At 42.2% G+C, this 19,883-nt stretch overlaps 1 protein-coding gene across 1 annotated transcript in view; it reads left to right on the top strand.

The window, feature by feature from the left end:
• fndc3a (fibronectin type III domain containing 3A) overlaps positions 1 to 19,212 on the top strand; it is a 39,932-nt gene extending 20,720 nt beyond the window's left edge. Inside the window, 24 exon segments of the mRNA XM_029446326.1 lie at positions 2,228 to 2,304; positions 2,411 to 2,657; positions 2,979 to 3,278; positions 4,190 to 4,248; positions 5,401 to 5,567; positions 5,689 to 5,748; positions 5,839 to 5,977; positions 6,988 to 7,041; positions 7,165 to 7,289; positions 7,472 to 7,646; positions 8,231 to 8,317; positions 10,019 to 10,157; positions 11,285 to 11,353; positions 11,460 to 11,578; positions 12,651 to 12,756; positions 12,958 to 13,133; positions 13,232 to 13,345; positions 13,463 to 13,612; positions 14,826 to 15,053; positions 15,055 to 15,173; positions 15,574 to 15,786; positions 16,202 to 16,368; positions 17,638 to 17,762; positions 18,895 to 19,212. Of these exon segments, the coding sequence (XP_029302186.1) occupies positions 2,228 to 2,304; positions 2,411 to 2,657; positions 2,979 to 3,278; positions 4,190 to 4,248; positions 5,401 to 5,567; positions 5,689 to 5,748; positions 5,839 to 5,977; positions 6,988 to 7,041; positions 7,165 to 7,289; positions 7,472 to 7,646; positions 8,231 to 8,317; positions 10,019 to 10,157; positions 11,285 to 11,353; positions 11,460 to 11,578; positions 12,651 to 12,756; positions 12,958 to 13,133; positions 13,232 to 13,345; positions 13,463 to 13,612; positions 14,826 to 15,053; positions 15,055 to 15,173; positions 15,574 to 15,786; positions 16,202 to 16,368; positions 17,638 to 17,762; positions 18,895 to 19,212 (3,533 nt within the window).
• Positions 19,213 to 19,883: the final 671 nt, after the last annotated feature.

A 19,883-nucleotide genomic window follows, 5' to 3' on the forward strand; every position in this document is an offset into this window, starting at 1 on the left:
TTGCTCACCCTTTGTTCTGACTGAGGCAGTGAGTCACTTCCCTACCTATCAGTCTGCTGTCTCAGTAGAGGGGCTTCAAAGCTTTTTGCCCTTTTGATACCAGTTTAAGAGGCCTATCTGCGATCTTTCTTTTCCAATGAAGTTATTAACAAGTAGACTAAGGCAGTATATTTCCAAAGATGTTTATACCAACAGAGGCCCAGTTCTCATGTTGGGAGGGTGCGGCATGGGTCAAGAAAGAACCCATTATATTTTTGGAGGGATCTGAATTACGGGGCGTCTGCACGCATGATTCACATTAAACCCATTTTAACATCTAACCCATGCCAGTGCCAACCTGAACCCTGATTGATATTTTATAGGAACAACAGTAAGACTTGCCGGCATGCTCGTATATACACAAACACGCACATAGACGTATGTTTAAACATGTATGTATACACACTGCATACACATACACATAGTATGATAGAGTAGTAAATATAACTCAACTGCTGCTTACACATTCATTACATTATAACAACACCATTTCATCTCTAATTACTTCAGATGAGCTCTGTCAACCTAATTTACATTTGACCAATGCCAACCACTGTGCCACTAATCTAGTAAATAATAAAAAAGTTATGAGTTGGGACAACTGTGAACAGGGCAGATGTTACTTACCTTGATGATGTATGGAAGGTTTTCTGGTTCACACAAACTGCAGTAAACACCTGTCACCTGCGGCTCTTCATCTAACAGATGCTATAATATGCTAAGTGCTTGGCAGCATTGAAGCATGTAACAAATGCCAGGTTAGAATTCGAGTTGTGCATCACTACTTTTAACTACAAAACCTAGCTATATTGCCTTGAACACATATCCTAAAAGCTAAAACTACAGCCCTACAATAAACTTTATTATCATTTGGAGGTTGTAGTTTATGGTACTACCGATCGTTTCTTTTTAATACTGAGAGGCGTTTCTAATATTTAGTGTATCCTCTGTATAAATAGGGTGGACAAAATATTAGAAACACCTCTCAGTATAGTGCAATACAATCTAAAAACACCTCAAACTTCAACCTCCAAAAAGACTATACCTTTGAATCAACACGTTCAAAAATCAGTTTCAACAATAAGTGAACTTTATAACCTTCATAAAGGTATGATTTATTGCAGGGCTGTTGTGTTGGACTGTATTAGCTTTCACTATGTTTGCCTAACAAACTGGCAACTGTCCATGTATCAACACTCACTTGTTGTTGTTCTCCTCTGAGAGGTGGAGTCTGGACTTCAGCACCTGGGGAGGTGGGACCAGAGGTTAGAAAGGGGAGGTTTCATTGTATCATTACAAAGCCAGCCTCTGTAGTCGTGGGCCCATTATGGCTGCTCGTTTAGTGCCTTCTCTCTGCCATCTTTGACAAAATGAAGGAAAACTCTTCCTCGAGCAGGCTGCAGGGAGGTCAGTGTGTGTTCTGGATCTGTTCTGCTCTCCTGCATGACATCTGGCATTGTGGCCACAGTGTTTATGTCTTAGGTTTGTAAGAGGAGAAATGTGTGAAAGTGCAAACTTAGCACAGAGGTCCGTCTCTTTTATTCTCTTCCAGGCTTTCTGCTGAGCTGTCACTTCTCTGCGCTAAGCCGCTGCATTTTTCCCTACAACGTAGCCACGCAGGAATCTTTGTTGTTTCTCAGCACTTTTGTAGTGTGTGTGTGTGTGTGTGTGTGTGTAGATAGATAGATAGATATTGCATTTCTCTGACTTTTCATACTCATAGGTTTAAAGAAAGAAAGAAAAGAAGATGAAGCTGAAAATGCAGCTGGTTTAGGAGAGTGAATGGACTGAAGGAATTTTGAGGTTGGCTCTAGTTAAAGTGTCAAATCAAAATTGAACATCTCGTCAAACCTGAACAACAATTCTGAAACGGCTATTGTTGTTTAAACGCTCTGAGCAACAAAACACAATACATTTGTAGAGTCCATCTTGTTTCCACATTACGACTTAAATCTCATGAACACACAACAAAGTCGAAAGAATGACTTTCCAAATCGGTTGGTATAAACAATTTGGTTTGGTTTGAAAACGTTTGTTGGGCCAAGGCTAGAACTTGAATGAATCAGGTCAGACTAGGACTAAAATTTCAACTCTGCACTAGTCCAATACGTTCAACACATTTACCACAGATGAAACGGCTGTGCGCCCTCAGGGAAAGTGTTTGATCTCACTCCTTCCTTCTTCACAGGTCCTGCTCAGGTTCCCATGATGTCTCCAAATGGTTCAGTGCCTCCAATCTATGTGCCTCCTGGATATGTTTCACAGGTATTCATTCTATTCTATTTCCGGTGCAATGTTTGTCATTGGTGTCTGGTCAAACTCGGAGCAGCTTTGATATCTGCTTTCTGTGCTCTTGTGTGTTTCCTCTTAGATCATAGAAGAGAACGGAGTGCGGCGGGTTCTGGTTTTACCTCAGCAACCAGAGTTCCACCCAGGGGGCCACTCCCCTCTCCACCACCCTCCACCTCCACCCCATGCCCACCTGCCTGCCTTCATCCCACACCCTGCCATGATGCCGCCGCCACCCCACCTGTACACGGGCATGGCGGGGGGCGTGGGCGACATGAGCTCTCAGTACATCTCCCAGTACCATCCGGCTCATATCTACTCAGAGCAGGGTGAGTTGGAGCCAGCAGTGCTTGGGCTGTATTGTTATAATAAGATGTTATTCTTTTGTAACCGACACTTCATTTGCACAGTTGTGTAATACAATGAAGGCCTAAGTCAAACTGTTCAGTCTTTCAGTTTCTTATTCTGAGGGGGTTTACCTCACCGATAAATACCTGTGACTACTGCAGAGTCATTTGACCTGAGAATGAATGCCTTTCCCACTAAAGACAAAAGCCGGGTGTTATTTAGGGGCTTTTGTCCAGTGGGAAATGATTGTTTTGTACTCCTGTCTGTACAAACTCACAAGTGTTGCTATTTTGTTCCCGCAGTCTCTACAGATTCTCACTCCCAACATGGACGGCCGCTGTTTTCTCACAGAGATGACAGAACTAGCAAAACGTACGAGCGTCTGCAGAAGAAACTGAAGGACCGTCATGGAGGCGGAGGAGGAGGGCAGGTGAAGGACAGCCCTCCCCCTTCGCCGCAGAAGACTTGCAGCAGCCCCCCAACAGTGGACATTCACAACGGGGTCGGGGGGAAAGGGGTGGAGGCGGAGCAGGGGCAGCTCAGCCATGCAGTGGCCGGCCCGGACAAGCAGACAGGCAGGGGGAAGAATGGAGAGTCGGGAGGTAAGGAGGTTTGGGGGGGGGGGGGAGTTTATATAGATATCTCTGAATAATAATTTTAATAAATATATATAATATAAATGTATCTTTCTTCATCTGACTTTCACACTGAATCTTCCATCGTTTCTTAGACAAACATAAGCACATGGCTTATTAATGTGCAGAATTACGGCTGTCGGCCACAGCAATCCTGAGGGTGTGAAACTTTAGAAAACAGGGTCCACTGTACTTGATTAAATTTAGGGGGAAAAGAATTATGAGAAAACTGGCACTAAAAGGTAATGCGATGTTTAAAAGATCATGCCTGAGTTTTTCTTTTTTAACTTTTGATAATTAAAGGCGGGGTAGGTTGCATTCTATTAGAGATTTGCATACAAATGTGCTTAATTAGCAAACTAGATTTTGAATTTACTCTTAACTTACTTACTATGACTGTGGCAGCAACCCACTCATGATTGCATCATTTATTTTAACTGCAATGCATTAGATTCAGGTCCAGTGAGGCTACTGTGGCGAACACAATTCGTACCATTTAGTTTTTGCACAATAAAACCCTCAGTTTACCTGCTGATTTATAATTGTTGATCTGTAATTAATGCAGTGAAATATTCTCAGTGTTGCTAGTTATGCCACCAGATAACATGTTGGATAGATGGTGCCACCGTGACACCCATTACTACACTGTCCAAGAAGCACGCTGGCGTGACATTAAAAAATATTACAACAGCAATATAGCTTTTACAGTGGCCAAAGAATCCTGCAGAAAACAATTGCCGGCAGAGAATGAGTCTGTTTACATATTTAGATCGAAACTGGCACATTATTTGCCACAATCTTTAATTATTCTTAATGTTGTCTTTCTTTTACAGAGACAGCTGTTTTCTTTCCTTATTTACCTGTATTTCTCTCCTCAGAGCTGGACGAGGAAGCTCAGGCCCTGCAAGCACTAATGAGTACCATCAGTACACCAGTGGTTAGTATTTACTTCTGCTATCTTTTCTTAAGTTGTTTTTCTTCATCTTAATACAATTTGCATGCTTTTATGTGACTCTATTAGCGCTGTATTCATGAAAAACCCTTTAATGATGCAAATGTGTTGCGTCATTAAACATTCTATTAACATCCATGATGAATTCTCGCTGACATCTTGCTAATGGAGTTAGACCTGCTGACTAGCATCCATGTGGGCATTTCTATTCCCAAATGTGCCAGCAAACAACTATGCTAGCAGTTAATAAAAGGTTTCAGCTTTTGCTTTGACAAATTTCTAACTAATCAATTACCAAGCTCTCACATCTTCATGGCTTGCTTGGTGTCTCATAGACGACAATTTAGATTACATATGAAATGTTTTATACTGTTTTGTTTTGAGTCTGTTTGTTCATGTATGTGAAACGTTATGCTGCTGTCTTTGTCAGGAGTCCCTTGTGAAATAGATTCTGAATTTCATTAGGAATATTCCTGGTAAAATACTTAAATATGATAGAAATATACATGAATGCTAAAGTCCTGTTTTCTTTGAAATGACCCTTTATTTAAGGGTGCTGGGCTCACAACAGTTCTGTGGATAAATAGAGAGGTTAACAGCAGCTGGCTGAGAATCACTTGAACTAGAAATATATAATTTCCTTGACCTCCCTAGATGGGATTCATCGGTCGCCAAGGTCTGACCTCCTTTTAAAAGTAGAAAACAAATCTATTGGAAAGATGATGGAGATGGAAAGGGAAGAAGTACAGAATTGACCTGATTTTGAGTTCTTCCACATATGAATCCCACCTGCAGTGAAGCTCAGGCTATTTTTAAGCTTCCTCAAAACGGAATGAAAAATCTTAGGGTTGCGCAGCACATCCCTGCCAAGTGCTGAAGACGTTTTCCCAATGTGACGTCATCTTGAATATTTTAATTTCCTTGACTTTTGTGTTGTTCTTAGCAATTTCAAGAACAGCAAATGTTCTTGAAAACTTGGTACAGGACTGATAACCAGATTCTTTAGACGTTGGTAACATTTTAGAAAAGTGATATTTTGCGATGTGGCAGGTGTCGTGGTTGGAGGAATAAAGGCTTTCGTTCCATGTCCAGGTTTGATGGTCTTATGTCGACTTGATTGTGACTTTTATATGATAGGTGTCAGACACCCAGGCCAGAGGAGCAGTAGCAAGCTGGAGTGCGCCCACCAAGCCAGACGGTGAGAACAGCAGTGTGGAGGGCGAATGCAGACCACTGGAGCCCCTCAGTTACGAGGTCTCCATCTCATTTAGTGGCAAAGATGGGAAGTACAACAGCATGTACTGGTGAGCAATAGCAGCAAGATGCTACACAATGTAACACCACATTCTCTAACAAGATTTTACATAGACAGCTATGTGAAACGACACTAAATGTTAGTTTTTTCCTGTTTTACTTTTGATGCAGTGGAGAAGAACTAAGTGCTCCTTTAGAAGACCTTCGACCAGCAACAGACTACCATGTCAGGTTGGCATAACCCTCTACCTGCTTTTGTTTAAACTACAGTGTTAGCACACAGAAGAACATTTTGTAAACACTTTGTTCGTCTCTCCATAGGGTCCAGGCCATGTGTAACTGTTTACAGGGAAGCCCGTCAGAGGCTGTGAGCTTCACCACTTTAAGCTGTGAGCCGGAGCCTCCCAATGCTCCCAGGAAGGCCAGTGGGACCAAGAACACACTCGTACTCCAGTGGAAGGTGAAAGCAAGTCGGAGGATTGATGGAGTTGGGATTTAAAACCACAATTTTCGGGTTGGACATGAAGCAAAAAACAGATGAACCAAACCTTTAGACCATGGGATCTTTAGCGTGCAGCCACATTACCTTTGTGTTACAAATGTGTTTTTAATTGGAAGCCATAGCATCTTTTTAATACAGGTTTTGCGTGTGTGGTACCTGCCACACGCATACCTGTCCTCTTAAGTAGCTATATGGTAGGAAAAATGGGTAAATGAGAAAACCAACAGAAAGAAAAAAGGGATTCAGAATTAAAAAATGACAGCCATTACTGATATCCCCTTCAGTGTGGTACTTTACCTTCTGTGGCTTCATTAACATAGCTTCATTGCTAGCAGTAAAAGCTAATGGTTACACAAATTACCTCCCAGGTGTGAGTGTAAATGTGTGAGACTTTAGCGAGGCATTTCAAGGACAGCCATGTATGCTCAGCCAACTTCAACAAATTAATTACACCATAGAAGAGTGTGCACACCTGGATGCACCTTATTTGTTATTAGTAGGGCTGAATTGCTTTCTTGTAATTAGTGGCAGTAATAGGAAATGTTTAGCACAAGATTTTAAATGAAGGGTGGTGGGGCTTAAGCTCTCTTAAAATTTTAGTTTGGCAATGAAATGCTTTTTGTCACTCTGTGTTCATTAGTTAATTTAGTCAGCATTCTGTTTAGTCTTAGTACTGTGTGTGTCCTTGTTAGTTTATCATATTTAGTCAAGCTTATCCTGTTTTTTGTTTTGTCAAGGTTTAGTTGACATAAAGTCTTGGTCAAAGAAAACTTTAATTACAGTCTCATCTTTTTTTTGGGGAACGATTGGTGAAAAAAGAAAAGGTTGACGAACATTTTGTCATAGTTTTAGTTAATGAAATTATTGTGCATACATTTAAAGTCAAACAAATAACTATATTAGTGGTATGTGTATTTTCTATATTTATCTGATTGAGATATAATAATCTATGCATGGTTTATCTACAGGCTCCATGCGACAACGGTTCTAAAATCCAAAACTACATTCTTCAATGGGATGAGGTAATGTTTGTATTTGTCATGAAGAAAATGTTGAGCACTGCACCCCCCCACCGCACCACGTTTTCTGTGCTACTGAGATTTCAAGTTACTTGTCCTTAAAACTAAAATTGTTGTTCTCTGAAGGGGAAGGGCACTGGGATTTATGAGCAGTGCTACTATGGACCTCAGAAGCAGTACAGAGTGACCAAGCTTTCCCCAGCTTCAAGATACTCCTTCCGCCTTGCAGCTAAGAATGACATGGGTGCAAGGTAGGCACGCAAGATAATGCTGGATTATTTCCTGGATGGCGCCCTCCGTGTTGTCTATTTTTATGTTACTGTTTCTTCCATTCACTGTCTCCATCTGTGTGTGTATGTGTGTCTCTCACTCTGTCTCTCCTGTCTCTTTCTCCCATTCTCTCCCACCCTCTGTCTCTCTCTGCCCTCCCCAGCGAGTTCAGTGAAGTGGTGGACCTGTTCACCTCATGCAGTGTGCCATTGCCACCCTTCCCTCCAGAGCTGGAGATGGCAGGGGTGACCTGGCTGTGTATGAAGTGGCAGAGGCCCACTAGCTCTCCAAAGGAGGATGACATCTACTATATTTTGGAGATGGAGGAGGAAGGCTCGGTATGTCTCTGTCTCTGTCTCTTTTTAAAAAGAAAAATCTGCTCATCTGAGATCAAAAGGAAGAAATAATACAGCGATATCTGCTTCTGAAGGTTTTCTGTAAAATATTAGAAATATTATTTCCCTTCTATGCAAGGTGCTGCAGACTGGCATGAAACATGTAGGCCATTATCAAAGTACACTTACAGTTTTCATGATTGTAATCATTTAATACATTGTCTACATCTATTTTCCTGGTTGATGTACATCCCAGTGCAGCTACGTAGAGTTTTCAAGTGTTATTTATTTTAACACAGCCACACGGTTACCATTGAATAAAAATCCCAACTTCAAAAGATAGGTCTTTACTTTAATTTATTTGTTTGCTGTCCTAAGATCCAAGGGGAAGATCTTGTAGCTACTGTCCTCTAGCAGCTACCTGCAGACATAGTGCCTGCCAGGGAAAACACAAAACAATCCTCCTATCCCCTGTAGCTGTTTGTCTCCTACAGGCCGCTTTTTTTCCTGTGCTACAATGGTTGTCTTGTAAGTCGTTGCTCACTTGGCTTTTTTCTTTCTCCCTTTCTCATTTGTCTTTGTCCCAGGGATATGGCTTCCAGCCAAGCTACGACGGCGATGAGCTCTCCTGCACTGTCAAGAATCTCCACAGGAGTACCAAGTACAAGTTTAGGGTAAGAGGTCCTGTGATGTTTGCAGTCAAAGCTGGTGATCCACAGGTTTAAATTAGGCGGCAGTGTATGTGTGGAGGGGACAGGCTTCAGACAGTGGGGGGTGCTGAGGCCCACAGTGGCCATATGACTCATCCATTAGCAGGATTCTGCCAGCAGGGCAGTGGGCATCTGACAGCATAAACAGGAGAACTTCGCTGCTCATCACATGCAGGCCCCCGGTGAGAAGCTAGTCAAACAAAGCGCTTGAGCAACGGTGGCTTTTTGGCCGGTAGTAAACTGACGGAGTTTATGGACTGACATGTCTTTCTCTCTTTGTCTCTCAGCCTCTGCCTCATCTCCTCATCTCTCGTTCTCACGTTCTCTTAAGTGTTTTACTATTTACTAAATGGCTTTGATGAATCACAGGTGGCAATCCTTCACCTGTTATAGACTGAGACAATTGCAAGAAGGACACGTGATGCTCCTCATAGTAAGATGAACAGTGGCAATCCAGTGAGAAAGGTTAGCGTAGCTTTATAGATCGGTGGGTGGGAGGACAGTGGTGAGCCTTCCAAACAAAACACTAGAAGGTCGGGAGTTCAATACCAGGGCTGCCACCATTGTACCCCTGAGCAAGGTACTTAACCCTGAGTTGCTCCAGGGAGACTGTCCCTATAGTTAGTTCACTGTAAGTCGCTCTGGATAAGAGCGGCTGCTAAATGACCTGTAATGTAATAGATGGATACATGGAAGTTCTGCGTTATATCTGCATGTAATTTTTTTGTTTCTGAGCTTTGATCAACAAGAAAAGAAAAAGCCTATTAAGTGTGAATGAAAAAAAGATAATACAGAGTACAATAGAAGTTTCTAAAAATAACAACAAAACTAATCCCTGATGCAAAATTCACAGGAAATAACCTGCTGAAAATTCATCTAAATAGTTTGTTTTGCACAAACGTCCTGCAGTTGTTGCCTTCTCTTAATGGGTTAATTGTACAGTTGAACCGTTGTTCTTTACTGTTATTGTTATGCATTGAATTTAATATGAAATAACCATAGCATATGTCCCTTAGGCAGGAGTCGCTAGTTTACTTAATGATAGAAAAAGGGTCTATTAAGGAAAAAGGTAGGGAACCACTGTTTAAGGATAAGGCTGGTAATATTCTCTGTTTTGTATTGCCTGTGTGTGTCCTCTGTGCACAAATCTCCGTTGTTGTAAAAAGCAGCACCACAGCATTCCTAAACATGATATTGACAGAAAGGTATTTTATTACCCAAACACAACCACCATATGCCCAAATGATAGAAATGTTCATTAGTCATTCTCAAGACTCCGCTGCCTCCATCATTTCCAATTATCCAGCTGTGCAGTGCGAGGGGAAGCTGGGTGCTGTGCAGGTTTGTCTTGGTACACTTTTTGGATGAGCTGTTCTCTGCAGGCTCAATGAGATTTCCATATTATTGCAGATGTGCGGCACTGAAATGCAAATGGCACTAAAGGTTATTGCATCGTTTCTTTTAAATTGCAATGCTTGTGGTGTCTAAACAGTCCCACAGTAGTGGGAGTTGATTTGTAGATTTAAGGAGCTGAATCTTTTTTGATGATACGGTGTTTGTCTGTGGCCATTTTAGTTGCAGGCATAGTGTTTTATACTCGGGACAATATTCCAACCCGCGGAATAATAGGGCTCTTCGCTGACTGTGTTCATGCACTTCCTCCAGGTGGCAGCATACAACTCAGAGGGGAAGAGTAACCCCAGCCAGGTGGTCGAGTTCATCACAAACCCAGACAGACCCAGCAGTCCCTGCAGGCCTGTCATCAGAGGAAGAGTCCTGCCCAACAGCTTCAAGATGACCTGGGGTGAGGTTTTTTGTTCCCTTATCAAAACTCCTCAGTCTTCCATGTAGTTCACAGCCTGATATTACAATTTCACTTTTCTCATTGAGCTTTGTCTGACTATATATATGAATCTAAAAAGACCGAAGACATTCCGATTCAGCTGTACAGGTGATGGCTCTCCTTCATTCAGACATCAGCATAGATCCTCACTGGACAAACTGCTGTACTTGTTTCTTTGCTTCCACATTAAAAAATGGAAATAAATAAATGTGCTGCGTCTGAAATGGCATACTACGCACTACAAACTGTGTGCATTATTGTTCAACTTACTGTTGTGCAAAGAGACCGTAGTATGCATCTTTTCGGAGGCACTGAACTGTAATTACCAAGTCCCTTCCTGAGAGCATTCGTGCCGGTTGGAGACGCGTAACCATAGTAACCCATGCCAACCTCAGCCCTACTGGTATCTGCAATAACTGACGGCAAACATAATAAACCCCTTGAGCTTTTGTTTTTTCTTCACCTCTGTAGAAGTACTTCAGCTGTTGGAAAATGCGAACGGCAGGCGAACTTGTGTATCTCGTTACAGAGCTTCCTTGATCGCTGTCTTTTTAAAATGTCTTATCTTTTTTTCAAACTGTCAACTTACATAGTTTTTTTTTTTAAAACCTCAGAATCTCGCACATACAGATGAAGCATTGAGAAAGTAAAACGAAAAGCAGTGACAAATGGAGAGAGACTACAAATGCATACAATATATAGACTTTGCATTGGTCCACCATTGTCTGTTATGAACAATGTCGTCACTCCTGCATTGCATTGTGGGATATGCCGGCATAGTGTCCAGTGTTTGCATACTGTAATGTGTCGCTGGAAATAGTATGCAATTTGCGTAATTTCCTCCAAAATGAGTTTCTGAATAATTTCTGAGGTGAGAAAAAGGCCACATTGTATTTAAACGTCTTAGTTATAACACATATTAATACGTTTTAAGAGGCAGCAAGTTCCTCTATTATCTCCCCAAATCTCATTATCTGTGTATTTGCTGCAGTACACGTCTTACTGCAATGAATCAATTATCAAGTTATTAGTTAGTGCAGTTCAATAATTATTGTTTGTTTGTTTATTTTGTTTCTTTTGCAATTTAGAGCCCCCGAAGGATAATGGCGGAGCGGAAGTCACAAAGTATGTTGTTGAGCTGTCTGAGGGCTTAAGCGGTAAGTTGCAAATGGTGATAATAAATAAAATGCATTTAAGTTGAGTTTTTAAAAACTTGAGTTTATTTGAATAATTTAAATGTATTTGCAATGTGTTCATACTCAGGCTTGTCATGGGAGCTGGTGTACTCGGGGCCAGCTATGGAGCACGTGTGTGAAGGCTTGAAGCCCGGCTGCTCCTACCAGACCCGAGTTTACTGCATGAGCGAGGGGGGGCAGAGCCCGGTGAGTCATTCAGCATCAGCACACGTGCACACACAGTCGCGCCCTTGTGTTTTGCCACAAGAATTCTAAGAGTTTGCTGATCAGTTATGATTCAATTTGCTCTCAGGTAGAAAGAGATCACAAAGTTGCACCTGCTTTTTAAATCAATGTAAATATACCAAGATTTCGCTTACATCTTTTGTGTAACTTAAATTAAATGTACAAAGCAGGATCACTCCATATACACAAACAATATGTGAACAGACACAGACCAGCGTACTGGTTGGTGCTGTAAACAACGATGTAGCTATACATGGTATAAAACCTGATTACTTTGCACATTTTCTCTATTGGCTCTTTTATTATTGATACATTTCTGGACTGGTGCATTCACTGTAATTGCTTGGGCAGGAAGCCACGCATCTCACCACATCCCATGGTTGATCTGATACATTTAACATGAATAATTCTAGATATGCACTCTATTTATGGTGAGTTTTAATAGGAAATTGTGATTCAGTCAGTGTTCTATGTTGGGAGATTAGACTATGCTTCCTGGTGTGTAAGAACAAGACAAAGCCCGCTAATCGATTAACCCTCCCTGCATGTGTCAGAGGATGTTTTTCCTAATTAGTTCAGTTCACAGACACTCTTCATTAATTTCTTCATCAGCTGTTAGAGCATGCATTTATTCATTATGGGCCTTGTAAAGAAACATGACTCATGGTGGCGAGATTCTGCTTTCTGGTGCAGCACAATGTGACATAACACTCGCATGTTTTCCTTTTGTCACAGAAGCTGAGAGTCTTATTTTTTTGATCACTCTCCAGTAGCTTGTCGAACTTTATCCACAGCTTTGAAAGGAATACAGCAGCGTGTCTCTCTGTACGCTGGTGTACCTTAAACGATGCATCCACATTTGTCTCCCTTTTGGTCTGTTTCATACTTAATCAGTGTGATAAGCTGGTTGAAAATTAAAAAAAATGTATCCACTGTGTTTGTGTTGCGTTAGAGAGAAGGAGAAGAGGGGGGTGAGATTGTCAATTTGTTGTTTTCGCTGGGTCTTAATTGGTGTGTTGTCTTCCCTTGCAAGCTGTCGGAGACCCTGCAGGTCCAGACTCCCGCAGTGCCCCCAGGGCCCTGCCAGCCCCCTCGGCTGGTGGGCAAACCCAAAGCCAGGGAGGTGCAACTGCGCTGGGGTGAGTCATTCCTCTCCAACTCAGATCTGTGTGGGATGTATTCTAGCTTCTGTTGATGCATTTATTTGTCTAGCAAACAACCTCAAAGATGTGAGTTTTGATAATGCAGTTTTGATTTGCTTGCTGTTTGTACATTTGTCTTTATGATTATTTCTTTTAAAGTATATTGATCTATAAACACTGGCTGCACATATTTCCTAGGTCCCCCTCAGGTAGATGGAGGTAGCCCGGTGTCCTGCTACAGTGTAGAAGTGAGTGGGCTGCAGTCTGAGGAGAGCAGAGAGGTTTACCAGGGTCCAGAGCTGGACTGCTCTGTGGGAGGCTTAATGCCTGGCAAAACCTACAGCTTCCGGCTCAAGGCAGCAAACAAGGCTGGGGTGAGAAAGACTGTCAAAGCTGATCCATCAATAACAACAGAAGAGATTGTTGTTTTTTCCTGCTTTCACCCCTCTCTCCCGTTTTTGTTTCTGGATAGTTTGGACCTCTTTCGGAGCGCTGTGACGTCACAACTGGCCCCGGGGCCCCCGAGCAGTGCAAGGCTCCTTCCACCACATGCAAATCCCCCAGCTGTGTTGTTGTGAGCTGGGAGGTAAGAGTAGCACCACTTCCATTCCCCCACTGATGATCATTTATAATATCACTCGCCTCATTTCGAGGATCGTTATAATTAACCGGTGCTGCATTCTCATTGGTGTTTGTCTTCCAGGCCCCTCCTTGCAATGGAGCTCCAGTGACAGAGTTTCGTCTAGAGTGGGGAGCTGCTGAGGGCAGCATGCAGGTGTGTTACAGTGGGCCCGGGCTCAGCCATGAAATGAAGGGGCTGCTGCCTGCAACCAACTACTTCTGCCGGGTACAGGTGAGCACCGATGAACATATTATTTATTTTATAAAGCCTAGGCAAAACTCCATGGAAATACAATCAGATCTCACCGTACAAACTCTGTTTAAATCATTTCAGCACCATTACTTTTGTGAACACTTCAGAATCTAGGGCCCGCCATTACAATGAAGAAGTTTGTAATTTGTACCCAATAGTACAAATGATGTTGACTAGAGTTTGTGCGATAAGAACAGCAAAGATCAGTGAAACAACAGAAGATGTTCCATGTGGGCGTATGCAAATAAATCTGATCATATAAGGGATTTCATTGGCCTAACAGGTTTGCTAAGGCCTTTTGCTAAGTAAGAAATACATGGCAAGATGAGATGTGAAACATTCCCGTCGCACCTCAGTACTGGTCATTGGGATTGTAATCATTTAAAAACATTGCACCCAAGGTAAATGACATCAGGCCAACAGGTTACAGCTGTGTTTTGAATGATAAAATGAAGAATATGAAAAATTAACTACAATCAAAATCTCTTGACGTGATCTTCTCACATCAGTGCAAAGTGTTAAATCTGCTTTAATTCATTAATTGAGTTGATTACTGGAAGATGATTACTTTTTAGGATTTGCAGTAATGGTGGGCAGAGGTTTGATTGTGTGTGCTTGCCTGCAATGATTGGCTTGCTAAGAGCTACATTACCACTGTTCATGATCTTAATTACAGTTGGTTGGCTCACTGGTTACTTCATCATGATGAACGGGCATGAAAAAAAGAGAGATTCTGGCATTAAAACATTGGCTTTGTCCTTTTGGGTCTGGTTAAGGCTAGAATCTCAGACCCTGGTTGCTTATGGGTTATTTCACTTGCAGTGTTTATTTTCCCCACTCCCGCTATTTGTCAACAGTACAGGCAGTACTCGTACCAGAACCACCCCTAAATATTACACTCGGGTCAGGCTGAATTAAATAGTTGACTAAAAACCTGACCCATATGGTTGTAGATTCTCAAATGTGTCTTTTTTTTATTATTTCTTTTGACTTTATGGTTGGTTTGGACATAAAAACAATATAGTCCGGATATAGTCAGATATGTCAGGACTTGTTGAAACCTTTAGCAGTTATGTTTACATTGGAATGCCACCTTGTGGTCAAATGTGGACATTACACATGTCCTTTCACGTCACAAGTGAGAGTTGACGTCGACTTAATCAGCTGACTCTTTTGTCTTGCTGTTGTGCAGGCTGTGAATGTGGCTGGTGTGGGGCCCTTCAGTGAGGCTGTGTTGTGCCAGACGCCCTGCTCTGTGCCTGCAGCCGTCAGCAACATCTACGCACTGAAGGAGTCCGAACTGCAAAGGTACGAGACCCCAGTGGATGCAGATGAAGACGAGGAAGATGAGGACGGCAGTTCCCAACCGCCACCGCTCTACTCTCCGTCCACCTGCCTGGGCATTAGCTGGGACCCCCCAGTGTGATCATGGCTCTGAGATAACGTCCTACCTGATTGACCTCGGAGAGCGCCAGCCCATTGTTGTTGATCCCGTCACCAAACATGTCATCCAGCATCTGCAGCCTGACACCAGCTACAGGTTGGTGCTTCCTCATCAAACTTAAAATGGTTACAAAATGTTCCGTTACGCTACTACACAACTTTGAGCTTTTCAGATGTCAACAAGAGCTAACAGTTTTTTGAAACCTTTAGATCTTAATGCTCACAAGTCATAGAATGTGATACCAATCATACACACACACACACACACACACACACGCACACACACACACACACTCGTTTGTTCTGGCAGATGTTTAGAAAACACCTTTTCCCTTCACAAACCTATCATGGGTCGACAACATTGTGTATCTATACATTGAACTAAGATAAAGAAAACTCTTGATGCCACGTTGACGGCTACTGCAGCGTTCCTGCTCAGGTCAGCTCAGATCATGCAGCTCTCCAATGTTGACATATCTCTTCTTCTTCCTCCTCAGGATCCGAATCCAAGCCCTGAACAGCCTGGGAGCAGGCCCCTTTAGTCACACCTTTAAGCTGAAGACGAAGCCCCTGCCCCCGCAGCCACCCCGCCTGGAGTGCACCGCCTTCAGCCACCAGACCCTCAGGCTCAAGTGGGGCGATGGCCCTGCCAAAGCCGCCACCTCAGACGCCCTCCAGTATCAGCTGCAGATGGGGGACAAGAGCGGCAGGTCAGTGGCCTATTAGTCAGACGAAGGGGAAGTGACCTGATCAGAGAGAAACCGATGAAAGAGGAGAAGAAAATCATCAGATAAGGGAATCGAGGAGGGCGGGCTTCATAGGAAGCAATGCGCCAGATGGAGTGTCTTTACAGTTTAAGGAGGCAGGAACTGATGATGTGCTTTATGCCTCTGTATATTTCTTGACAGAGGAGTCACTCGTCTAGTTTGCTTTTTGTCATATTTTGCTCATTAAATCTCTCTCTCTCTCTCTCTCTCTCTATCTCTCTATCGCTCTCTATCTCTCTCTCGCTCTCTCTCTCTCTCTCTCGCTCTCTCTCTCTCTCTCTCGCTCTCTCTCTCTCTCTCTCTCTCTCTCTCTCTCTCTCTCTCTCTCTCTCTATCTTTCATGTTCCTGTCATTGCAGATTTATATCCTTGTATAAAGGACCCTGCCACACACACAAAGTCCAGAGGCTTAATGAGTCTACCTCTTATACGTTCCGCATCCAGGCCTTTAATGAGGCGGGCGAAGGGCCCTTCTCCAATGTTTACACATTCTCCACCCCACGCTCTCCTCCAGCCCCTGTGAAAGGTACAGTGGCAGCCCGTTCGTTCTGTCTTTCTCTCTATATCTCTGTCTCAATATATCTTTTCCTATCTCGCTATCTCTACCCGATGTAGATCAGCTCTTATTAGCTTTACAAACTCTGGCATACAGACAGCCAGTGTGCTCACCTTTTAACCTCCGTTGACCCAAGTTTGTCTTGCATTTGATGAAGACACAGCTGCCCCGAGATTCACTTGTCTGCTGTCATCATGAGTCGGGTTTTTCAGCACTGTGCTTTGGTCTCAACCAGCCTCTGCAAAGCCTCTTTTGATCCTACACGTTGAAGTCAGTAATAAGGATGTGGGTTTTATTCTCAATGCTCCATCTCTTTTGATTTACGCAGTCAGTTGTGTCAGAGTTACTCTACAATGTTTGCCTCTCCACACAGTGAAGTGGACTCTCAACCATTAACTGTTCGAATTCAGTAGAACCCGACGCCTATTATCATAATGCCAAAAGTGATTCAAATCCTCTCTGCCACTGTTTTGTCACGATAACCCGGCCACTTTACTAGTTCAAAAACAACCACTTATTTTTGTTGTTTTTGCCTAAAATGCCACCTAACTAAATAAGCGCATGACTCATTGTTATGGTACTCTGCTATTTGGGAAAAGTTATATATAGTTGTCTAGAATGCACTCTTAATTCATCAGCTGAGCCACTTCGCATATCAAAGTAAGTTATCATCTATTAAAGCGAATGGTTTTCTGTAGTAGCCCCCCTTCGAAAAATCCCTCAAGGTTCTAATTCAAACAGAAAGTTCACAACACGTATTAAAATATTGTTTTAGTCTATTTTGAGTTATAGGTTTTTCCTTTTTAATATTAAAGCATTGAAAGTTACGTCCAGGTTTGGCAGATTACACTGCATGAGTTCAAACCAAGAAGTGTTGCAGATATTTTCTTTTTATATATATATATATATATATATATATATATATATATATATATATATATATATATATATATATATATACGTACATAATATTTAATTTCAAAGCATTTCATTTACAAATTGTGTCAGTGATGCCTAACAAGAGCTCTTGTTGCCAGATGTTGGTGTTATCTCCACTTTTTAACATTATGATTCATGAAGTAAATCTACAGCAACTCGTATTCCTCCTCCTTTAAAAAAAGTCTTTGACCCTCACATTGATTGATCTTCTGTTTGAAGGTGCAGACGTTGAGTTACTGCAGGTATCGCTCACCTCCAGCAGTACTTATCATTACATCTGCTCTCTCTTCCTCCCTCCAGTCCCTAAAGTGGAGCGTCTTGATGACAACTCGTGTGAAGTCACATGGGAGGCCCTGCCGCCCATGAAGGGGGACCCTATCATCTACACATTGCAGTGCATGATGGGAAACTCCGAGTTTAAACAGGTACTGACGTTGTTGTGGGAAGTTTCGGTACTCACTCTATTTTCTGTCCTGACCTGCCATTCATCACAGTGGCCTTTTTATGCAGATCAGGATACAGATGGATCAAGAGGCTTAATGTTTTCTTCATGGCTTCGTGGCGTTCTTTATTAGTCACCGCTGGCTTTAAGTTTCCCATTATGCAAAGGTCATTGATCCATGAGGTATCCCAGGTGTCTTGTCCCTGCCAGCACATCCATCTCTCTCAGTGGCCTCCAGACATGTTAACAGGCAGTAATGGCCACGACAGGCTTATGCTAATGTCACCACATCATACATGGCAATTAAATCAGTGAGTTGAGATGTGTTATTGCCATCCTGCACGACTTTGTTCCCATCCTGGACTCGAAAGCTCATGAAAGAGTTTAGGAGTTTGATAGGGTCTTTGCATCAACCAGGCCGGTTTATAATGGATAATTCGATATTCTTTGTACTTTACTTTAGTTTGAATAGGCTGTCTCTCCATATTTCTTTATTACATTCCCAATTTATAACTAATGAAAACTGGGAATTTGTTAAAACAAGTTTAGGCTTAGGTCACTCAGTAAAGAGATTCAAATAAGTGTCACTCCAGCAACCAAACGGATCAGGTTCCCATGGCTCTCTAAAATCGTGTGGGTGTGTCGGCTGAGCAAACGGCCAAGGCAGATGGCTTCCCCCTTTCTCCCAAGGCGACTAACAACTTCACTCTTACAAGTAAAGCAGAAACTAGTCTGTAAATTGAAAAATAGTCGAAAATGAAAGAGGGATGCTTATCTGTTTTTCTCCCCATTAAGCCTGACACTTGAAAGATCATCCAGTTAGGCAAGGGCCATCAAATAGGAAATATTTTGACTGCTTTTATTTCCCAGTAAAAGTTCAATACAATTCAACAAACTAACCTAAATTCACCAATAGGCTATTGGTCACCAGGTTCAGGCTTACATCCTTAAAGCAGCTGAATTATTCCCTCTGTGACATATTATCATAAACATTACAATGAAAGATGAATAACACGCAAATAATTTGTCCAAAATATCTCACAAAAACAAACACATTTTTCGTAACACAACATGTTTAATCACACTTCCTCTCCTCTTCCCTCCTCTGTGCGCAGGCATACAAAGGCTCTGCAACGTCCTTTCATGTCCAGAGCCTGCAGCCCAACAGCGATTACCGTTTCCGGGTGTGTGCTATCCGGCAGTGCCAGGACGCCCCTGAGCTGAGCGGCCCCTACAGTCCCACAGTGACACTCTCCCCCCAGCGAAACGACGTGGCTGTGAGCGGCGGTGCGTCCGGGGCCAGGGCCGGCACAGAGTCCAACCGAGCCAGACGGAGCTTGACGGATGAGCAGTGCGCTTTCCTCCTCCTCATGGTTTTTGCTGTCATCGCCATCCTCATCGCTTTTGTCATCCAGTACTTTGTCATTAAATAAGCAGTTTGCGCCACCCAGCTGCAGGGTAATAGCTTTATTCTTTCCCCCTCTCTCTGTTGTTTTGTATTCTTCGTTTTGTACTTCTTTTATTTTTCTTCCCCGCTGTCAACAGAGTAATCGCAAAAGCCACATTGGGGTGCAGCGGGAGGGTGGGCTGGTGAGCTGAATATCAGTAAAAAATTGAGGATGTAACACCTTATTTGGCACCTGTGATACCTTCCTGCCTTTGTCACCCCGACCCAACTTTGTGGTATCTGTTGTTCAATTAAAATTTCAGTTCATGATCGGCTTCCTGCGCAAAAAGAACTCTGAAAGAGCAGGGATATGGTTTGTTTGGGAAAGGGTCGGGGGTAGAGGGGAGAGAAGGGCCATCTCGACTTGTGTACGCGTTTATTACAGTATATATAGATATACAGTATATATATATATATATATGATATATCTATCTATATCTATATCTATATATAATATATATATATATATGATATATCTATATATATATATATATATATATCTATATATATATATATCTATATAGATATTAGATATATTATATAGATTATATATATAATAATATATATTATATATATATCTATATATATATAGATTATATAGATATATATATCTAATATAATATATAAGATATTAAGATATATCTATCTAATAGAAGA

This window comes from Cottoperca gobio, chromosome 13, assembly GCF_900634415.1.
Source record: "Cottoperca gobio chromosome 13, fCotGob3.1, whole genome shotgun sequence".
In the NCBI taxonomy this organism is placed as follows: Eukaryota; Metazoa; Chordata; class Actinopteri; order Perciformes; family Bovichtidae; genus Cottoperca; species Cottoperca gobio.